Here is an 18,508-nt window from a genome sequence, read left to right on the forward strand (position 1 = left end):
TCATTGGAAGTCCAGAGTTTTAACCACTGAACCACCAGGGAATTCCCCTGAACATTACTGTTTAGCATTCAAAAGACGGAAATAATCATAGTAACTACTTCATAAATTTTATGAGATTTAAAGGGTGTAATATGTGCAATGTTGTTACAATGGTTCTAAGCAATAGTTTGTTCCACAATTTTATTGTTATTAACAAAATAATAGTTTTTATTATTAATAAAAATTAATACTATTATTAATTTTCATTTAAAAACCAATCATTGATACTTCCCTTTAATTATACAGGCTGTTAAACCATCCTTTAAAATGCTGAATGGCACTGCAGGCCATGGCTAACATAACCTGTTTTGGTAGCTATTAGTTTTCTCGGGCATTTGTTTAATTTGCACAGCTGTCATCTCTCCTAGGAGTACATGAACATGTCCCCATTCTTTATGAGATAGGCTTCCAATAAACACCATTTTTGGTTTAATTTGTACCCACTGTTTATTGGTGAAGTTAATCGTCAATACATTGACTGGATTTGTATTTCAACATTTCTGAATCATAAGTGTGAGTGTTGAAAAGAGGATGAGAGATGCAACTTTTTACAGAGTGAAAGAGAAATACATTCTCAGCGTTTGTATTGTATGTGTGTGCATAGAAACATCGAATTGCCAGATACTGCTTATAAATAGTAGGTTGATACATGGCAAGATGGGATTTCAATTCCCATTTGCTTAGGCTTATTGATTGATAAGACTAAACAAAATACTATGTAGTTTATTTTGTGGGGAAACAGAAAGAAACGTTGACAACAGTAATCAAGGCTTTTCTCCTATGTTTTGAGTGAAAATATCCAGAAAGTCTTTGGCCAAAGATCTTCCAATTTCAGCAAATCAGGGCAAAATAGAAAATACTTCTTATACACACACACAGTGTGTGTGAAGTGATGGATGTGCTAGCTTGATGGTGGTGATTATTTCACAGTGTAAACATATATCACATAGTACACCTTAAATATATAAAATGTCTATTTGTTAATTATGTTTTCAAAAGCTGGTAAAAAAAACCCAACAAACCTGACTCATGAAAAAAAATCATCAACAACAACAAAAAGACCAGAAAGAAACTTGTGTGCGTGCTCAGTTGCTAAGTCAAGTCTGACTCTCTGCAGGCCCACAGACTGCATCAGGCTCCTCTGTCCATGGGATTTCCCACAAGAATACTGGAGTGGGTTGCCATTTCCTTCTCCAGGGGATCTTTCCGGCCCAGGGATTGAACCTGGGTCTCCTGTGGCTCCTCCTTTGGCAGGGGGATTATTTACCACTGAGCCACCTGTGGAAGCCACAAAGAAACTATATGGGACTAAAAATAACCGTGTACATGTGCAGTTGGGGCAAATTCTGGACAAAAGAAACAAAGAGACCCAAAAGCCCAACTGCCAATTTTGAAGAGCCTGGAGCAAAAGCAGAGTCCTGTGTCATGCCCCCTACACTCAACACTCCTTAGAAGGGGCCAAACCATGCAAGCTGCCCCTCCAGCCCGACCCCTGGACACCCCTACCCTCTCCCCATAAAAGGAACCAGCTCACCCTCCCCTCCTCAGGAATAAGCAAGCTGTCCAGGGAAACTGTTTCTTGTTCTCACTTCCCCCTGCTGCAGCAGGGACCCTGGTTAAGCCATGCCTGAATTACCTGTCTGGCTTCTGATCAGTTTCTGTTAACTGCGGAAGGTCAAGGACTCTGGTGGATGTAAGAATCACCTGAGGAAGCCTCCTGGCTTCCTAAAGCCCCAACCCAGACCAATTCAATTAGGATCACCAAGGGTAGGACCTGGGTGATTGCAATGTGAGTCGCATTTTCAAGATTGAGAACCAGCCACTGTTGGTAGGAGGGCCATTTCACCCTGGGCAGGAAGTCCAGCCCTCACCCTGGGGCCTGTGGGCCAATCCCAGAGCATGGGCTGGCGGGGGGCTTTTCTTATTGGAGATTTCATTTGTGTGAAATACCCACAGGCTGCAACTGAGTCCTAGCTGGAGGGAGGTGAGTACCGACTCTCCAGTCTGTTTCTCTGTCTTGTCTTTTAAGTCAGTGGTGATTATTGGTGGAGTCTGTAGCACTAAACATTGCAAGCTTTAATGGCTGGCATGAGGCTTTTATTATTTTTTGGCCAAGCAGCAGCCTGTGGGATCTTGGAACCCATGACCCCTGTAGTGGAAGCACTGAGTCCTAACCACTGCAGTGCCAGGGAAGTCCCTTAGAAGGATTTTTTGAAGTCCTCAGGCTGAACTCTCTCTTTATTAGGTGGAGAAAAGACTTGGATGACTTAGCTGCCAATGACTTCCTATGGAATTTTCCCCCTTCTGATTGTCTTGCTTTAATTGGCACATTTCAGGTGTAGTGATGTTTTTCGATTATTGTGCTCCTCTGATTTAGCATTTTAGCATGAACATTTTAATTTTTTTTAAGTTTTTTTTTTTGATGTGGGCTATTTTTAAGTCTTTATTGAGTTTGTTACAATATTGCTTCTGCTTCTTTTTTATGTTTTGGTTTTTTTGGCCATGAGGCGTGTGGGATTTTAGCTCTCTGACCAGGGATTGAACCTGCAACCCCTGCATCAGAAGGCAAGGTCCCAGTCACTGGACCACCGGGGAAGTCCCTGCATAAGTGTTTTTATGTTAAATATCTTTTATGCTAAATAATGATCATGAGCCCTTATCATACATTGTGTTTTGAAATATTTTGCATAATAAATCTTCTGATTGGGTGTACCTCCACCCCACCCCACCCCACCAAGTACTTACTAAACTGTGTTTTTCATCTTGTGAATCATCCCTGAGTGTTGCCCATTTAATGCAGGAGGATGTAAGGATTTTTGTTTATTTCCTTCTTGTTTCACTGAGGCTTCCCTGATAGCTCAGTTGGTAAAGAATTCACCTGCAATGCAGGAGACCCTGGTTTGATTCCCGAGTTGGAAAGTTCTGCTGGAGAAGGGAAAGGCTATCCACTCCAGTATCCTTGGGCTTCCCTGGTGGCTCAGCTGGTACAGAATCCTGCAATGTGGGAGACCTGGATTCGATCCTTGAGTTGGGATGATCCCCTGGAGAAGGGAAAGGCTACCCACTCCAGTATTGCGGCCTGGAGAATTCCATGGACTATATAGTGCATGGGGTCGCAAAGAGTCGGACATGACTGAGCGACGTTCACTTCAATGAGGAAATGTCAGTGATTGAGAGCACAGATTTTTGAGTTAAACTCCTGGATATAATCTTGGCTTCAACTCAAGCAACTGGGAGAACCTGGGTCTTTGTTTCCCTATGCCCATGATCCTGTAACTAATATTTATCATAATCACCTGGAAGGTTTGTTAAAAACAGTTTCCTGAGCCCATCTCCAGGGTTACTGATTTTATAGGCCTGGGATAGGGCCTAAGAGGAGAAGGGCATGGCAACCCACTCCAGTGTTCTTGCCTGGAGAATTACATGGACACAGCAGCCTGGTAGGCTATAGTCCATGGGGTCGCAAAGAGTTAGACACGACTGAGCGACTAAAACAACAACCATCATTCTGGGAACAGGGTCTCTATCATCAGAGATGTCTGCAAAGAACATGGGTGGAGGACAGTGGGAGAAACCAGCAGGACTTGGTGCTCAGAGTCTGCCCTGAGTCCCATCGTCTCTGCTGGCCCCCCAAACGATGCTTTACCAAACATTTGCTTTTCCATCTTCACCTGTATTTCCCTCCTCCCCTTTGAGTTCAAAGCTATTACCTTCAGCAGCCTCTTTTTGTTTAAGCTGAAGATAATTTTTAAGTGGAGGGTTTCAGCCATTTTGTTGAGTTAATTCAGTTTTCCTGGGTTCTCGTTCTTGTTATTAAAATGCTTTTTTTATTCTCTTGTTAATTCATCTGACGTCAATTTAATTCTTAGACCAGTCAGAAGAACCCAGGAGAGGGGAAGCCCATTTCTTCCTCCCTAATGCTGGTCCTTTACAGTATGAATGTTCCAGTTGAGTATAATCACTTTCACCTCAATGCTCTCCCCTTGCACACCAGTACAGGCGAAGAGGAGATACACAAACACGATGGAGAAATTCTCCGTCTGGAAGGATATACTGTGGTCAGGAGATGACGGTGGTTTCCACTACAACATTACCCAGAGAAGCCCCAAGCTGATAACATACCTGAACCCGCAGGCACCCACACAGTCCACCCCACTCACGATGGTGCTCTATGGTCCTGCTGGCGTCGGGAAAACCACACGGGCCAAGGAGCTGATGCTGGACTGGATGCAGGATGACCTGGCAGAGACCTCCAACTCTGCCTTCTACCTCAGCTGCAAGGGGCTCAACCACAGGCGGACGTGCACCTTTGCAGAGCTGATATCTGCCAACTGGCCACATGTGCAGGAGGACATACCAGCAATCCTGGCCCAGGCACAGAAAGTCCTGCTCATCCTCGATGGTTTTGATGAGCTGAAGGTCCCCTCGGGGGCGCTCATCCACGACATATGTGGCGACTGGAAGAAGCAGAAGCCGGTGCCCGTCCTCCTGGGGAGTTTACTGAAGAGAAAGATGCTACCCAAGGCCACCTTACTCATCACCACCCGACCGGGAGCCCTGAGGGAGCTGCGGCTCTTAACAGAACAGCCGCTCTTCATAGAGATGGAGGGCTTCTTGGAGGAGGACCGGAAGGCGTATTTCCTGAAACACTTTGAAGAGGAGAGTCAGGCCCTGCGAGCCTTCGACTTGATGAAGAACAACGCGGCTCTGTTCCAGCTGGGCTCGGCGCCCTCCGTGTGCTGGATGGTCTGCACCTGCCTGAGACAGCAGATGGAGAGGGGGGAGGACCCCGCCGCCACCTGCAGGACCACCACGGCCCTGTTCCTGCGCTTCCTCTGCAGCCGCTTCACCCCGCCGCATGGCGGCGGCCCCAGGCGGGGCCTCCAGGCTCCGCTCAAGCCCCTGTGCCTCTTGGCTGCTGAGGGCGTGTGGACGCAGAGCTCTGTGTTCGATGGGGAAGACCTCAGGCGACTTGGCGTGGACCCGTCTGCCCTCTGTCCTTTCCTGGACGGGAATATTCTCCAGAAGAGCGAAGACGGTGAGGCCTGCTACTCTTTCATCCATCTCAGCGTCCAGCAGTTTCTGGCCGCCATGTTCTATGTGTTGGAGCCAGAAGAGCAAGAGGAGGAAGGGCTGGGCGGCCGCCGGTGGCACACTGGGGATGTGGGCAAACTGCTGTCCAAGGAGGAAAGGCTGAAGAACCCCAGCCTGACTCACGTCGGGTACTTCCTGTTTGGCCTCTGCAACGAAAGAAGGGCCATGGAGCTGGAGACGACTTTCGGCTGTCTGGTATCAACGGAGATCAAGCGGGAGCTACTGAAATACACACTGATGCCCCATGGGAAGAAATCCTTCTCGGTGACGGACACGAAGGAGGTTCTGAGCTGTCTGTACGAGTCTCAGGAGGAGCAGCTCGTGAAAGATGCCATGGCCCATGTCAAGGAGATGTCCATTCACTTGATGAATACATCCGAAATGATGCAGTCTTCCTTCTGCCTTAAACATTGTGCCAACTTACAGAAGATCTCACTCCAGGTAGGAAAGAAGATATTCCTGGAGAATGATCCCGCATTGAAATCAGACCCTCAGAATGAAACGTAAGAACTCAGTTGTTGTTGTTGTTTTACTTTCCTAGTTCTCCCATCTTCAGCTTCACACTGTTTTAGGAAGAGGACAGAGTCTCCTATGACTCCTTCTGGGTTAGGGTCTGAGTTCTCACTGAAATTTCTTCCTGCCGTGTCACCATTAAAGCTGAGAAACACGATATTCAGATGAGGAATGGGGGCTTTGGAACCTTACTTTTAGTGTCATTGTTGACATGTGGGCTCGCATGTTCTAGACATCTCATATAATTTCCTCCCCTGCCAGTTCTTTTCAAAAATTTTGTTTTCATATATAGTCACCATGCCATCCATTACATCCCAGGGCTTTGTTATCTTACAACCAGATGTTTGTACCTTTTGAAGAGCTCACCAGTTTTTCCACCACCCCTGCCCTTTTGTTGATGGTTCTCTTTCATAGACTTTCCTGTCTGTGCTTTTCTCCTAGGTCACAGCATGACCATCATTCTCTCCAACTCTGGGCAGATCTCTGCTCTGTGTTCAGTTCAAATGAGAACCTGAACTTTCTGGATGTGAAGGAAAGCTTCCTGAGTCACTCCTCGGTGAGGATTCTTTGCGAGCAGATAACCCATGTCACCTGTCATCTCCAGAAAGTTGTGTAAGTGGCAGCTGATCCTGCAGTTCAGTTCAGTTCAGTCACGTCTGACTCTTTGCAACCCCATGGACTGCAGCACGCCAGGCCTCCCTGTCCATCACCAACTCCCAGAGTTTACTCAAACTCATGTCCATTGAGTCAGTGATGCCATCCAACCATCTCAGCCTCTGTTGTCCCCTTCTCCTGCCTTCAATCTTTCCCAGCACCAGGATCTCTTCCAATGAGTCAGGTCTTTGCATCAGGTGGCCTAAGTATGGGAGTTTCAGCTTCATCATCAGTCCTTCCAATGAATATTCAGGACTGATTTCCTTTAGGATGGATTGCAATGGGCATTTAAAATGTGAAAGCAGTATTGGAATGTCAAATCAGGCTCCATCCAGTCAGGTGGTCAGAATACAAAGAATTGGAATAGTTGCCTTAAAAAAAAAAAGATTTACTTATTTATGGCTATCATGGGTCTTTGTTGCTTCACAGGCTTTCTCTAGTTGTGCAGATCTGGGGCTTCTCATTGCAGTAGCTTCTCTTGTTGCAGAGCATGGGCTCTAGAGTGCAGGCTCAGGAGTTGTGGTGCGTGGGCTTAGTTGTCCCATGGCATGTGGAGTGTTCCTGGACCAGGGACCAAACCTGCGTCCCCTGCACTGGCAGGTGGATTCTTGACCACTGGACCACTGGAGAAGTCCTCCATGCAGCCTTTAATGGTCCATATGTTCAAGGAGTCTGTAACTTATTTGCTGACTTATAGTCCATAACTTACTGTAGCTTGAATGAAAACTGTGTATGGAAATGCAAATGACTACATGGGGATATGGTAGGAAGTGATTTATTTTTTTTCCAGAAAAAGTCAGGCATTGAGGAGGAGGAAAAGCTGTGTGTGGACTTAATGCTGAAAGAAATAAAGGACATAATACTGTCTGAGAGGAAGAAAATTCTCTCTATACTTCTGGCTGGTTGGAAAATGAAATTGATATGAGACAGATTAGGAAAAGAAAATCAAACATTTAATAGCATCTATACATGGGAGAGACCCAGAAAAACTGAGCAACTACCCCAGTGACTGAAATCTTCATGTTAACTACAACCTTCTGTTAAAGAGAATAAAGGATAATAAGGGTTGTGGTTTGGGACTTCAAAGGGGAGGAAGGCAAATCACTTGGAGATGGAAATCAAATGTTTGGTAGACGAAGGATCAGATCTGTATCTCCTGCATTGGCAGGTGGATTCTTTACCACTGAGCCACCAAAGGAAGCTTGGTTACAGGAACAGAACTATCTAAATTCTTCAGGAAGTTAGGGGAAAGATCAAAATGTCTTCCCAAGTGTTTTCAGTTCTTGTTTATTCTCAACTTGAAATAATCTTCACATCAAAGAGACATTTTGGGGTGACAAATTTTGTTCCCCTACAATAAAAAAAAAAGGATAGAGAGAGTTTCTCAGAAGATCAGCATAAGCAAAGAGCATCAAACCCTTTACCATCGAATTCCATCTTCCTTCTCATCATCATATACTGCTTCCCCTAGTGGTCTGTCCTTCTCTTCTTTCCACATATCACTCCATTGACTAATTCTACAAGTAAGTTCAGTTCAGTCACTCAGTCGTGTCTGACTCTCTGTGACCCCATGGACTGCAGCACTCCAGGCTTCCCTGTCCATCACCAACTCCTGGAGCTTGCTCAAACTCATGTCCATTGAGTCAGTGATGCCATCCAACCATCTTATCCTCTGCCATCCCCTTCTCTTTCTGCCTTCAATCTTTCCCAGCATCAGGGTCTTTTCCAAGGAGTCAGTGCCTCACATCAGGTGGCCAAAGTACAGGAGTTTCAGCTTTAACATCAGCCCTTCCAATAAATATTCAGGGTTGATTTCCTTTAGGATTGACTGGTTTGATCTCCTTGCAGTCCAAGGGACTCAAGAGTTGTCTCCAGCACCACAGTTCAAAAGTATCAGTTCTTCAACATTCAGCTTTCTTTATAGTCCAACTCTCACATCCATACCTGACTACTGGAAAAAATCATAACTTTGACTAGATGGACCTTTGTTGGCAAAGTAATGTCTCTGCTTTTTAATATGCTGTCTAGGTTGGTCATAGGTTTTCTTCCAAGAAGCAAGCGTCTTTTAACTTCATGGCTGCCATCACCATCTGCAGTGATTTTGGAGCCCAAGAAAATAAAGTCTGTCACTGTTTCCATTGTTTCCCCATCTATTTGCCATGAAGTGATGGGACCAGATGCCATGATTTTCATTTTCTGAATGTTGAGTTTTAAGCCAACTTTTTCACTCTCCTCTTTCACTTTCATCAAGAGGCTCTTTAGTTCTTCTTTGCTTTCTGCCATAAGGGTGGTGTCATCTGCATATCTGAGGTTATTGATATTTCTACCGGCAATCTTGATTGCAGCTTGTTCTTCATCCAGCCTGGCATTTTGTGTGATGTACTCTGCATATAAGTTAAATAAGCAGGGTGACAATATACAGCCTTGATGTACTCCTTTCCCAATTTGGAACCAGTTTGTTGTTTTATGTCCAGTTTTAACTGTTGCTTCTTGACCTGTATACAGATTTCTCAGGAGACAGGTCAGGTGGTCTGGTATTCCCATCTCTTTCAGAATTTTCCACAGTTTGTTGTGATCTACACAGTCAAAGTCTTTGGCTTAATCAGTAAGGCAGAAGTAGATGTTTTTTTCTGGTATTCTCTTTGCTTTTTTGATGATCCAATGGATGTTGGTAATTTGATCTCTGATTCCTCTGCCTTTTCTAAATCCAGCTTGAACATCTGGAAGTTCATGGTTCACGTACTGTTGAAGCCTGGCTTGGAGAATTTTGAGCATTATTTTGCTAGCATGTGAGATGAGTGTAATTGTGCAGTAGTTTGAGCATTCTTTGGCATTGCCTTTCGTTGGGTTTGGAATGAAAACTGACCTTTTCCAGTCCTGTGGCCACTGCTGAGTTTTCCAGATTTGCTGGCATATTGAGTGCAGCACTTTCACAGCATCATCTTTTAGGATTTGAAATAGCTCAACTGGAATTCCATCACCTCCACTAGCTTTGTTCATAGTGATGCTCCCTAAGGCCTACTTGACTTCTCATTCTAGGATGTCTGGCTCTAGGTGAATGATCACATCATCATGGTTATCTGGGTCATAAAGATCTTTTTTTGTATAGTTCTTCTGTGTATTCTTGCCACCTCTTCTTAATATCTTCTGCTTCTGTTAGGTCCATACCATTTCTATCCTTTATTGACCCCATCTTTGCATGAAATGTCTCCCTATCCCAATCTTGACTTGTGACTTATCCTTGTACTTTGTGTTCCCAGCACCATCCATCTACAACACACAAAACAGAACCCCTTCTTTTTATATTCCCTATCCCCAGGTCAGGAAGATTCCCTTAGAGAAGGGAATGGCTACCTACTCCAGTATTCTTGCCTGTAGAACCCCATAGACAAAGGAGTCTGGCAAGGTAGAGTCCATGGGATTGCAGGAGTCGGACACAACTGAGTGACTAACACTTTCACTTTCAGGATTAAAAATGTCTCTCCTGCCAGTGCTTACCGGGACTTCTGTCTGGCTTTCATTGGTAAGAAGACTCTGACACACCTGGTTCTGGAAGGCAGTGTCCGTGGTGATAAGATCCTGCTGCTGCTGTTGTGTGAGATCCTGAAACATCCTAGATGCAATCTTCAGTATCTGAGGTAGATCTCATGTCATTGCTGTCCTCAGCATAAGGATGCTGTGAGTTCTGAACAAAACAGCAGATTGCTATGCTGATCGGGCACCATGCTAAACAGGGGAGCATATTCCCAGATATTAATAGAATATTGATGGTATGTCAGCCAATAATCTTCCCCCAGCCAGCTAGTCTTCTGGACTGACTAGTAAGCCCTGAATGCAAAGAAACACTCAGAATTTCATTAAATTAGAAAAAAAATCTATTACTCTGTTCAGTTCAGTTGCTCAGTTGTGTCCAGCTCTTTGTGACTCCATGGACTGCAGCATGCCAGGCTTCCCTGTCCATCACCAACTCCAGGAGCTTATTCAAACTCATGTCCATTGAGTTGGTGATACCATCCAACCATCTAATCCTCTGTTGTCCCCTTCTCCTCCTGCCCTCAATAAATGATGTTTCTAAGTGGATTACCAAATCTTCAAAATGACAAATGGCTGGTACACAGTCTCCTAGTTTTGCTCATTGACTTGAGACACTTTACATTTTGCCTTGTATTCAAATTATTTAAGTTAACTTACAGTGTCCTTTTTATAGGTTAAACTTTGAGGGAGGAAAGGCACTGGTTTTTAAGAGCTCCAGGTTTACTTATGACATATATTCTAGTAGGCAGAGTATGGATTGATTATATTCTTTATTTGATTGACCTAAAAGGTATCCTCTCTCCCCAAAGTACAGATGAAAGAAAAAAAGAATATTAAAAAGTTCAACTAACTTGTGAACTTGAGCAAACTCTGGGAGATAGTGAAGGACAGGGAAACCTGGTGTGCTGCAGTTCCTGAAGTCTGAAAGAGTCAGGCATGACTTACCGACTGAGCAATAACAACAAAAACTTGTAAATATTGCGAATGTAGTAAGGGGCAGAGCCATGATTCAAACAAGCTTGTCCTAAAGTCCTGTATTCTGATCTGTATCTACAAGAGCAGCTGAGCTTCAGACCCCATGTGATGGATTAATGGATTGCCCCGATGTTCTCTAAAATAGCTGTATCATATTCATTTTGATCCACAGAAGTTTCCAATTATTCTGGCAACACAAACTTCAAACTTTGGACCCAGCTGCCTAAGTATTCAATTGTTCCTCCTTGTTTTAGTTAGCATATTCCCTAATAACTTCTGAAGTTGAAGTTTGAGTATCAGGCATCAACTTTTTTCTATTAGAATCATGTTTAAATTTAAGTGGAAGGTGAGAATATATGGATATGTGTCATTGATTCATTTTGTCATACAATAGACTAATATAACATCATAGAGGCCACTATATTCTAATAAAGATTGATTAAAAAATATTAAGTGGAATTAGGACAGACTTAGTTCAAGAAAAATGATGATGTAAAAGGTGGGGTTTGAGAAAATAGCAGACCACGTTGGCAAAACTTCACACAGAATTGTATCATGGAGTTTCTCTCTTCTTAGCGATGAGGCTGTGTGCTGACCCAATGGGCATGGAGATACTTGAGGAAATAAAGGAGCTCTGTTTCAGGCCAGGGTTTGACACGTGTTGGAGTAGAATGAGATGAGAGTCAGAGGTAGAGTCTTCAGGGAAGGATAATAAGCTGACAGGGTCTCTGCCCTCCCAGAAGAATGACTTGCCCCCATTTATCCCACAGGTTGGGGTCTTGTTCTGACACCACTCAGCAGTGGGCTGACTTCTCCTCGGCGCTCAAAGTCAACCAGTCCCTGAAATGCCTGGATCTCACGGCCAGTGAGTTCCTGGATGAGGGTGTCAAATTGCTGTGTTTGACTCTGAGACACCCGAAGTGCGTCCTGCAGAAATTGTCGTAAGTCCCTCTTTTCCCAGGGAGCATCTTCATCTTAGGTCTGGAGTCACATAGAGAAGAGCAGTGGTAAGACCAGACTTACAGGGCAAATCTTATGGGACTTCTTACTGGGGGAGAGCCCTGATTCCCTTTTTTGGTCCCAGGTGGGTGATGCATGCTTAAAAAAAGTGTGTGTGTGTGTGTGCACACAGTTATGTCTGATTCTTTGCAACCAATGGACTATAGCCGACCAGACTCCTCTGTCCATGGGTGTTTCCTGGCAAAAATACTGGGGTGGGTTGCCATGCCCTCCTCCAGGGCATCTTCCAAGGGATAAAATCCACATCTCCTGCATTGGCAAGTGGATTCTTTACCACTGAGCCACCAGGGAAGCCCACATTTAAAAAATATTATTAATTAACTAGGCTGTGCTAGGTCTTAGTTGCTTACAGCGTGTGGAATCTTAGTTTCCTGACCAGGGATCGAACCCGGGCCCCTAGCATTGGGAGTGCAGAGTCTTAACCACTGGACCACCAGGGAAGTTTGCCTGCCTTTCTCTCATTCCTGGTCCTTCGGGCTTTGATCACTAGCATAGGATAGAGCAGGTGGGGACTCTCAAGAAGGGCTGTCAGCTGAGAAGTTTGAACTTTGGAAATGTCTTACCACGTATGTGGTGCTTTTTCACAGGTTGGAGAACTGTCAGCTTACACAAGCCTGTTGTAAGGAGCTGTCTTCTGCTTTGATTGTCAACCAGAGGTTGACCCACCTGTGCTTGGCCAAGAATGACCTTGGGGATGGCGGGGTGAAGATTCTGTGCGAGGGCTTGCGTTACCCTGAATGTCAGCTGCAGACTTTGGTGTAAGTCCCTGCTGGCTTCTGTGTGTGTGTGTGTCTGTGTGTTGTATGTATACATACACACCTGGATTCACGTAGGACAGACCCTGGAGCACTTGATAATTCCTCTTGAATGAAAGCAGCAAGATCCTGGTGGAAATTAGGAAAAGAACAGGTAGAAACAGATGCTAATGCCTGCATGTTTTTAAAGAGTAAGGTTGACCTGCCAGCCTCTTTCTCCTGAGAATTCAACATAAGCAGTTAATTCTCAGGCCTGATGTTCTGTGTATATTCTGAAAATTCGCATGAAATCTGCCAGTAATTAGGAGTGGATTGAGTTACACAGTAGGGTTTAAGACTGGAAAGCAGAATCAGAAATTCAGTTTATAGTGACAGAGAGAGAAAAGGAAAATGTCATTTCTCCCTCAATAGTGTTCATTAGAAGAATATAAAACTTCCTGTATGATGTCACACAGATTGCTGTTTTTTTTTAATTTTTAAGACTTCATCATTTTCATTTTTAAAAATGTATTATCATTTTCATTGTGATTACTAATTTTATTGTAAGACTGCTTAACATGACATCTAGCCTCCTAGATTTTTACTTTTAAACTTTATTCTATATTGGAATATAGCCAACTAACAATGTTGTGATAGTTTTTTTCAAAACTTTTTATTTCATATTGGGGGTTATAGCCAATTAACAATGCTGTGATAGTTTCAGGTGAACAGTGAAGGGACTCAGCCATACATACACATGTATCCATTCTCCCAAACTGCTCTCCCATCTAGGCTGCTGCACGACACTGAGCAGAGTTCCCTGTGCTGTACAGTAGGTCCTTGCTGGTTGTCTGTCTTAAATATTGCAGCACTTACATTAGACTTTCCTGTTCTAAAGGCAGAGTTGATTTAGGTGTCTAATCAACAAAAAATGTCTGATACTTAGTACTTACTGTGCATCAGGTATTCTACTAAATTTTACAAGAATTAAAAAAAATCCTTACAAGCACATGCCATCAGTTCAGTTCAGTTCAGTCGCTCAGTCGTGTCCGACTCTTTGCGACCCCATGAATCGCAGCACGCCAGGCCTCCCTGTCCATCACCAACTCCCGGAGTTCACCCAGACTCACATCCATCGAGTCAGTGATGCCATCCAGCCATCTCATCCTCTGTCGTCCCCTTCTCCTCCTGCCCCCAATCCGTCCCAGCATCAGAGTCTTTTCCAATGAGTCAACTCTTCGCATGAGGTTGCCAAAGTACTGGAGTTTCAGCTTTAGCATCATTCCTTCCAAAGAAATCCCAGGGCTGATCTCCTTCAGAATTGACTGGTTGGATCTCCTTGTAGTCCAGGGGACTCTCAAGAGTCTTTTCCAACACCACAGTTCAAAAGCATCAGTTCTTCGGCGCTCAGCCTTCTTCACAGTCCAACTTTCACATCCATACGTGACCACAGGAAAAACCATAGCCTTGACTAGATGAACCTTTGTTGGCAAACTAATGTCTCTGCTTTTGAATATGCTATCTAGGTTGGTTATAACTTTGCTTCCAAGGAGTAAGCGTCTTTTAATTTCATGGCTGCAGTCACCATCTGCAGTGATTTTGGAGCCCCCCAAAATTAAGTCTGACACTGTTTCCACTGTTTCCCCATCTATTTCCCATGAAGTGATGGGACCGGATGCCATGATCTTCGTTTTCTGAATGTTCAGCTTTAAGCCAACTTTTTCACTCTCCACTTTCACTTTGCTCAAGAGGCTTTTTAGTTCCTCTTCACTTTCTGCCATAAGGGTGGTGTCATCTGCGTATCTGAGGTTATTGATATTTCTCCCGGCAATCTTGATTCCAGCTTGTGTTTCTTCCAGTCCAGCGTTTCTCATGATGTACTCTGCATATAAGTTAAATAAGCAGGGTGACAATATACAGCCTTGATGTACTCCTTTTCCTATTTGGAACCATTCTGTTGTTCCATGTCCAGTTCTAACTGTTGCTTCCTGACCTGCATATAGATATAGTTACCTTTATTTCAGTTGTGCTAATATTAGCTAATTAGAAAACCAAAGTTTAGTCACTGAGTTTGCCCATGGTCACATCTTTGTACATCGAGTTGTCAACGATCATTATCTTAAAAACATAAAGGCATTGTTTGACCAAACCTTCATTTTGTAGGCTGTCAAAACTTGGAATTTTAGATTTTGCTTTGGCTCCTCTCCCCAAGCTCCCCAGGTTCAAGTATGAGTTTTTTAGGGTCTCACACAGTACAGAGCATGGCATCTTTTGGTCCAGTTACCATCCACCTGCTCATTGTCTTGTCACTTCAGACTCTGTTGCTATTATGCCATGCTTGGGGCACAAGGTATTCAGGGGAGATCTGTCTAGTTGTATCATGGGAACACCTTTCTCTGTGGTCAGGAGGATTTGTAGGCATCTAAGCTTCTTGGTGAGTCTACAATGTTTTAATGAGAAACACAGCCTCTCAAAGTCAGGAATGTGAAGATTTTGGTGTACCGAGTTATGCTGGGACAAATACAGGGCTTGAAATAAAACACGAGACAAGGAGCATGGAATCCCAAAGACCTGATTGTGCAGGAAAGAAAGGAGGCTTCACATTCTGTCTCAGATCTTCTGAACCCAGATCCCTTCACCTGCATGACATGCTGTCATGGAAGGAAAACCTGTATCTCGGGTGTGTGTCTTTTTCTCCAAAATGAAAGGGGGCAGATGAAGGCCAGCTGAACGCTCTACCACCTAGGCAGGGTGGAAACACTCATCATTCCATGCGTGTTTTTTTTTTTAATGCATTAATTTGGCTGCATCATGGAGCGCAGGCTCCGTAGTTGCAGTGTGGGGTGGGAGGGCTAGTTGCTCCACAGCATGTGGAATCTTAGTTCCCCCGACCAGGGATCGAGCCTGTGTCCCCTGCATTGCAAGACAGATTCTTCTTGGGCCATCAGGGAAGTCCTTCCATTTGCATGTCTTTACGTACAAGCTTACCCGAGAGCATGTGACTAGACATAGAAAATAAGTATTAATAGCTGGACGTAACTGCCACATCACAGGGTGTATGTCACAGAGGGATAATCGAATTTCTTCATACAACTGTCTTGGCAGACTGCGTCATTGCAACATAAACAGACATGGCTGCAAGTACATCTCAAAGCTTCTCCAGGGAGACTCCAGCCTCACCAGCCTGGACCTGGGTTTCAACCCCATAGCCACCGGACTGTGTTTTCTCTATGAAGCTTTGAAGAAACCAAATTGTAACCTGAAATGTCTAGGGTAAGTTGTTTTCTTCATTTTAAAGATGTTTGAAAATATTTTTGGTTTTTCTTTTTTGCCAGCAGTGAACAACTGAAATTTTGTCTTTTCATGGCATTATGGCTCGTTTTCTTTCTTTTTTTAAATTATTGGAGTATAGTTGATTTACAATGTTGTGCTAATGTCTACTCTACAGCAAAGTGAATCAGTTACACATATATCCCCTCTTTTTTAGTTATCTTTTCCCATATAGGTTATTACAGAGTATTGAGTAGAGTTCCCTGTGCTATATCCAGTAGGCCCTTATTATCTATTTTATATATAGTAGTGTGTCTGTATCAATACCAAGCTCCCAATTTAAACCCCTGCAGCCTTCTTCCCCTCTGGTAACCATAATTTATTTTCAATATCTGTGGCTCAACTTCTGTTTTGCATAGGCCCTTTGGTATTATTTCTTTGGATTCCACATATAAGCATTATCATATGATATGTCTTTCTCTGACTTGCCTCAGTCAGTGTGTCATAGAGATTATGCCATTGTCTCTGAACTAGTCTGCGGGTTTTGATTCTTGATTTCCTGATGTTGGGTCTCAACCCATCACCCTGAGATGTCTTTTAGCTTGTAAGCCAGGCCACAGCACGTGTGTTTCAAGACACAAAATTTCCTTGGGTCACTGTGGATAAAAATCTGAAGGTTTTTTTGTGTTGGCTTTTTTTCACTTGGGTTTTTTCATAATAGCTTTCAGAAAAACCCAAATAAACTCTTTTGGCCTACCCAACATAATAGCCTACAAAAGTCTATGTGCTCAGTTCCTAAGTTGTGTCTGAATCTTAGTGACCCCATGGACTGTAGCCCACCAGGCTCAGACTCTGTCCATGGGACTTCCTAGTCAAGAATGCTGGAGTGGGTTGCCATTGCCTTCTCCAACAAGAGTCTATGGGATCCTATAATTAGTTATGAGCCACTCTTTCTTTTTTTAAATTGTTTATTGAATACTTTAAAACTTTTATTTTTAATTTGAGGATAATTGCTTTACAATATCATGTTTGTTTCTGCTATATATGAACATGAATTGGCCATAGGTATATGTATGTTGCCTCTCTCTTGAACCTCCCTCCCACCTGCTAGCCCATCCCACCCCTCTAGGTTATCACAGGGCACTGGATTTGAGCTCCCTGTGTCATATTGTATATTCTCACCGGCTGTGTAATTTTACATACTGTAATATACGTTTCAATGCTGCTGCTCTCCATTCGTCCCATTCTCTCCTTCCTCCACTGTGTCCACAAGTCTGTTCTTTGTCTGCATCTCCATTGCTGCCCTGCAAACAGGTTCATGAGTACCACATTTCCAGATTCCGTATATATCGATGTGTTAATATACGATATTTGTCTTTCTCTTTCTGACTTACTTCACTCTGTGTAATAGTGGGCCATTCTTTCTGCTGCCCTGTGAACTTGGCATCTCAGCTATCCTGACTTCCACCTGCTCAGTTATCATCATGGTTCACTCTGTATTCTACTTCTTTTTTCTCATATCGTCTTTCCAATGTGGAATTCATGGACTACCACCAATCTACCTAACCCTCCTCTGTTTTAATAATCCTATTTATTTTATTCTAATACCGTTATCCCGTCTTCAAGACAACATGACCTGATGTGGCTAAAATAAGCTCCACGAAGAGAATAACGTTCATGTCTTCCCTACTAGGTCCCCAGGGAGTAAGGGTGTGCCTGGCCACCCAGTAGGTTCTCCATTAAGAACACACTTACATGAGTGGCTTTCTCTACTTCCTCTACAGGCTCTGGGGCTGCTCCATCACCCCTTTCAGTTGTCAGCATCTCGCCTCCGCTCTAGTCAGCAGCCAGAGCCTGGAAACACTGGACTTGGGCCAGAACGCCTGGGGACAGAGTGGCATCGTGGTGCTTCTTAAGGCTTTAAAACAGAACCATGGCTCCTTAAAGACGCTTAGGTTGAAGATGGACAAATCTACCGTGGAAATCCAGAGGCTGTTGAAGGATGTGAAGGAGAAAAATCCCAGACTGACCATCGAATGCAATGATGCCAGAACAACCAGATCCTCATGTTGTGACTTCTTTTCCTGAACACGCTGAGATATTTCTCTTACGTGTCCCCAAAGGGGGTGACCCGATATCTCTAAGACATCTTGTTCATGAAGGCCAGAATGCCACATGTCAATCACTGGATCAGAATGTAGAACTAAACACTGGGTTTTCACTCTCTGGTTTCTGGGAATATCCACACAAGTCACATACCCACTTGATGTTAAAATGTTCTCTCTCACAAGGATAATAAAAGGCAAAGCACTTTGTTTGATGCTGTATTTATTCACACACCCAACAGCTTATTTAGAGTAAACTTCATTTCTGGCATACTTAGTCTAGGAAAAAATATTACAAAGTTCAGAGATGATTATGTGCGTTCCTTCTGTTTTTCTTCCCTATGCATGTGTGCTCAGTCGTGTCTGCTCTTTATGACCCCATGGACCTTAGCCCACCAGGCTCCTTTGTCCATGGGATATCCCAGGCAAGAATTCTGGAGTGGGTTGCCATTTCCTCCTCCAGGAAATCTTCCCCACCCAGGGATCAAACCTGCATCTCCTGCATTGGCAGGTGGATTCTTTACCACTGAGCCACCAGGGAAGCCCCCATAGTAACTTTAAGACTTTTGG

At 43.9% G+C, this 18,508-nt stretch overlaps 1 protein-coding gene across 4 annotated transcripts; it reads left to right on the plus strand.

Annotated features, from left to right (window-relative positions):
* The first annotated feature begins 1,876 nt into the window (after nt 1-1,876).
* On the plus strand, nt 1,877-18,148 carry LOC147354662 (NACHT, LRR and PYD domains-containing protein 2-like). 4 transcript variants are annotated; one of them, XM_086354549.1, is made up of 8 exons: nt 1,877-2,023; nt 4,034-5,636; nt 6,088-6,258; nt 9,768-9,938; nt 11,580-11,750; nt 12,417-12,587; nt 15,669-15,836; nt 17,618-18,148. In XM_086354549.1, the coding sequence occupies exons 2-8, from the start codon at nt 4,063-4,065 to the stop codon at nt 17,919-17,921; spliced, it is 2,730 nt and encodes a 909-aa protein (XP_086210675.1). In that variant the 5' UTR covers nt 1,877-2,023; nt 4,034-4,062; the 3' UTR covers nt 17,922-18,148. The 4 variants fall into 4 exon arrangements, with proteins under 4 accessions (XP_086210675.1, XP_086210677.1, XP_086210676.1 ...); XM_086354550.1 differs by having other exon boundaries at nt 1,907-2,023; nt 4,039-5,636; XM_086354551.1 differs by lacking the exon at nt 9,768-9,938.
* Nucleotides 18,149-18,508: the final 360 nt, after the last annotated feature.

This window comes from Bos grunniens, chromosome 18, assembly GCF_055505025.1.
Source record: "Bos grunniens cultivar Pamir isolate PY7600 chromosome 18, Bosgru_T2T1.0, whole genome shotgun sequence".
NCBI lineage: Eukaryota > Metazoa > Chordata > Mammalia > Artiodactyla > Bovidae > Bos > Bos grunniens.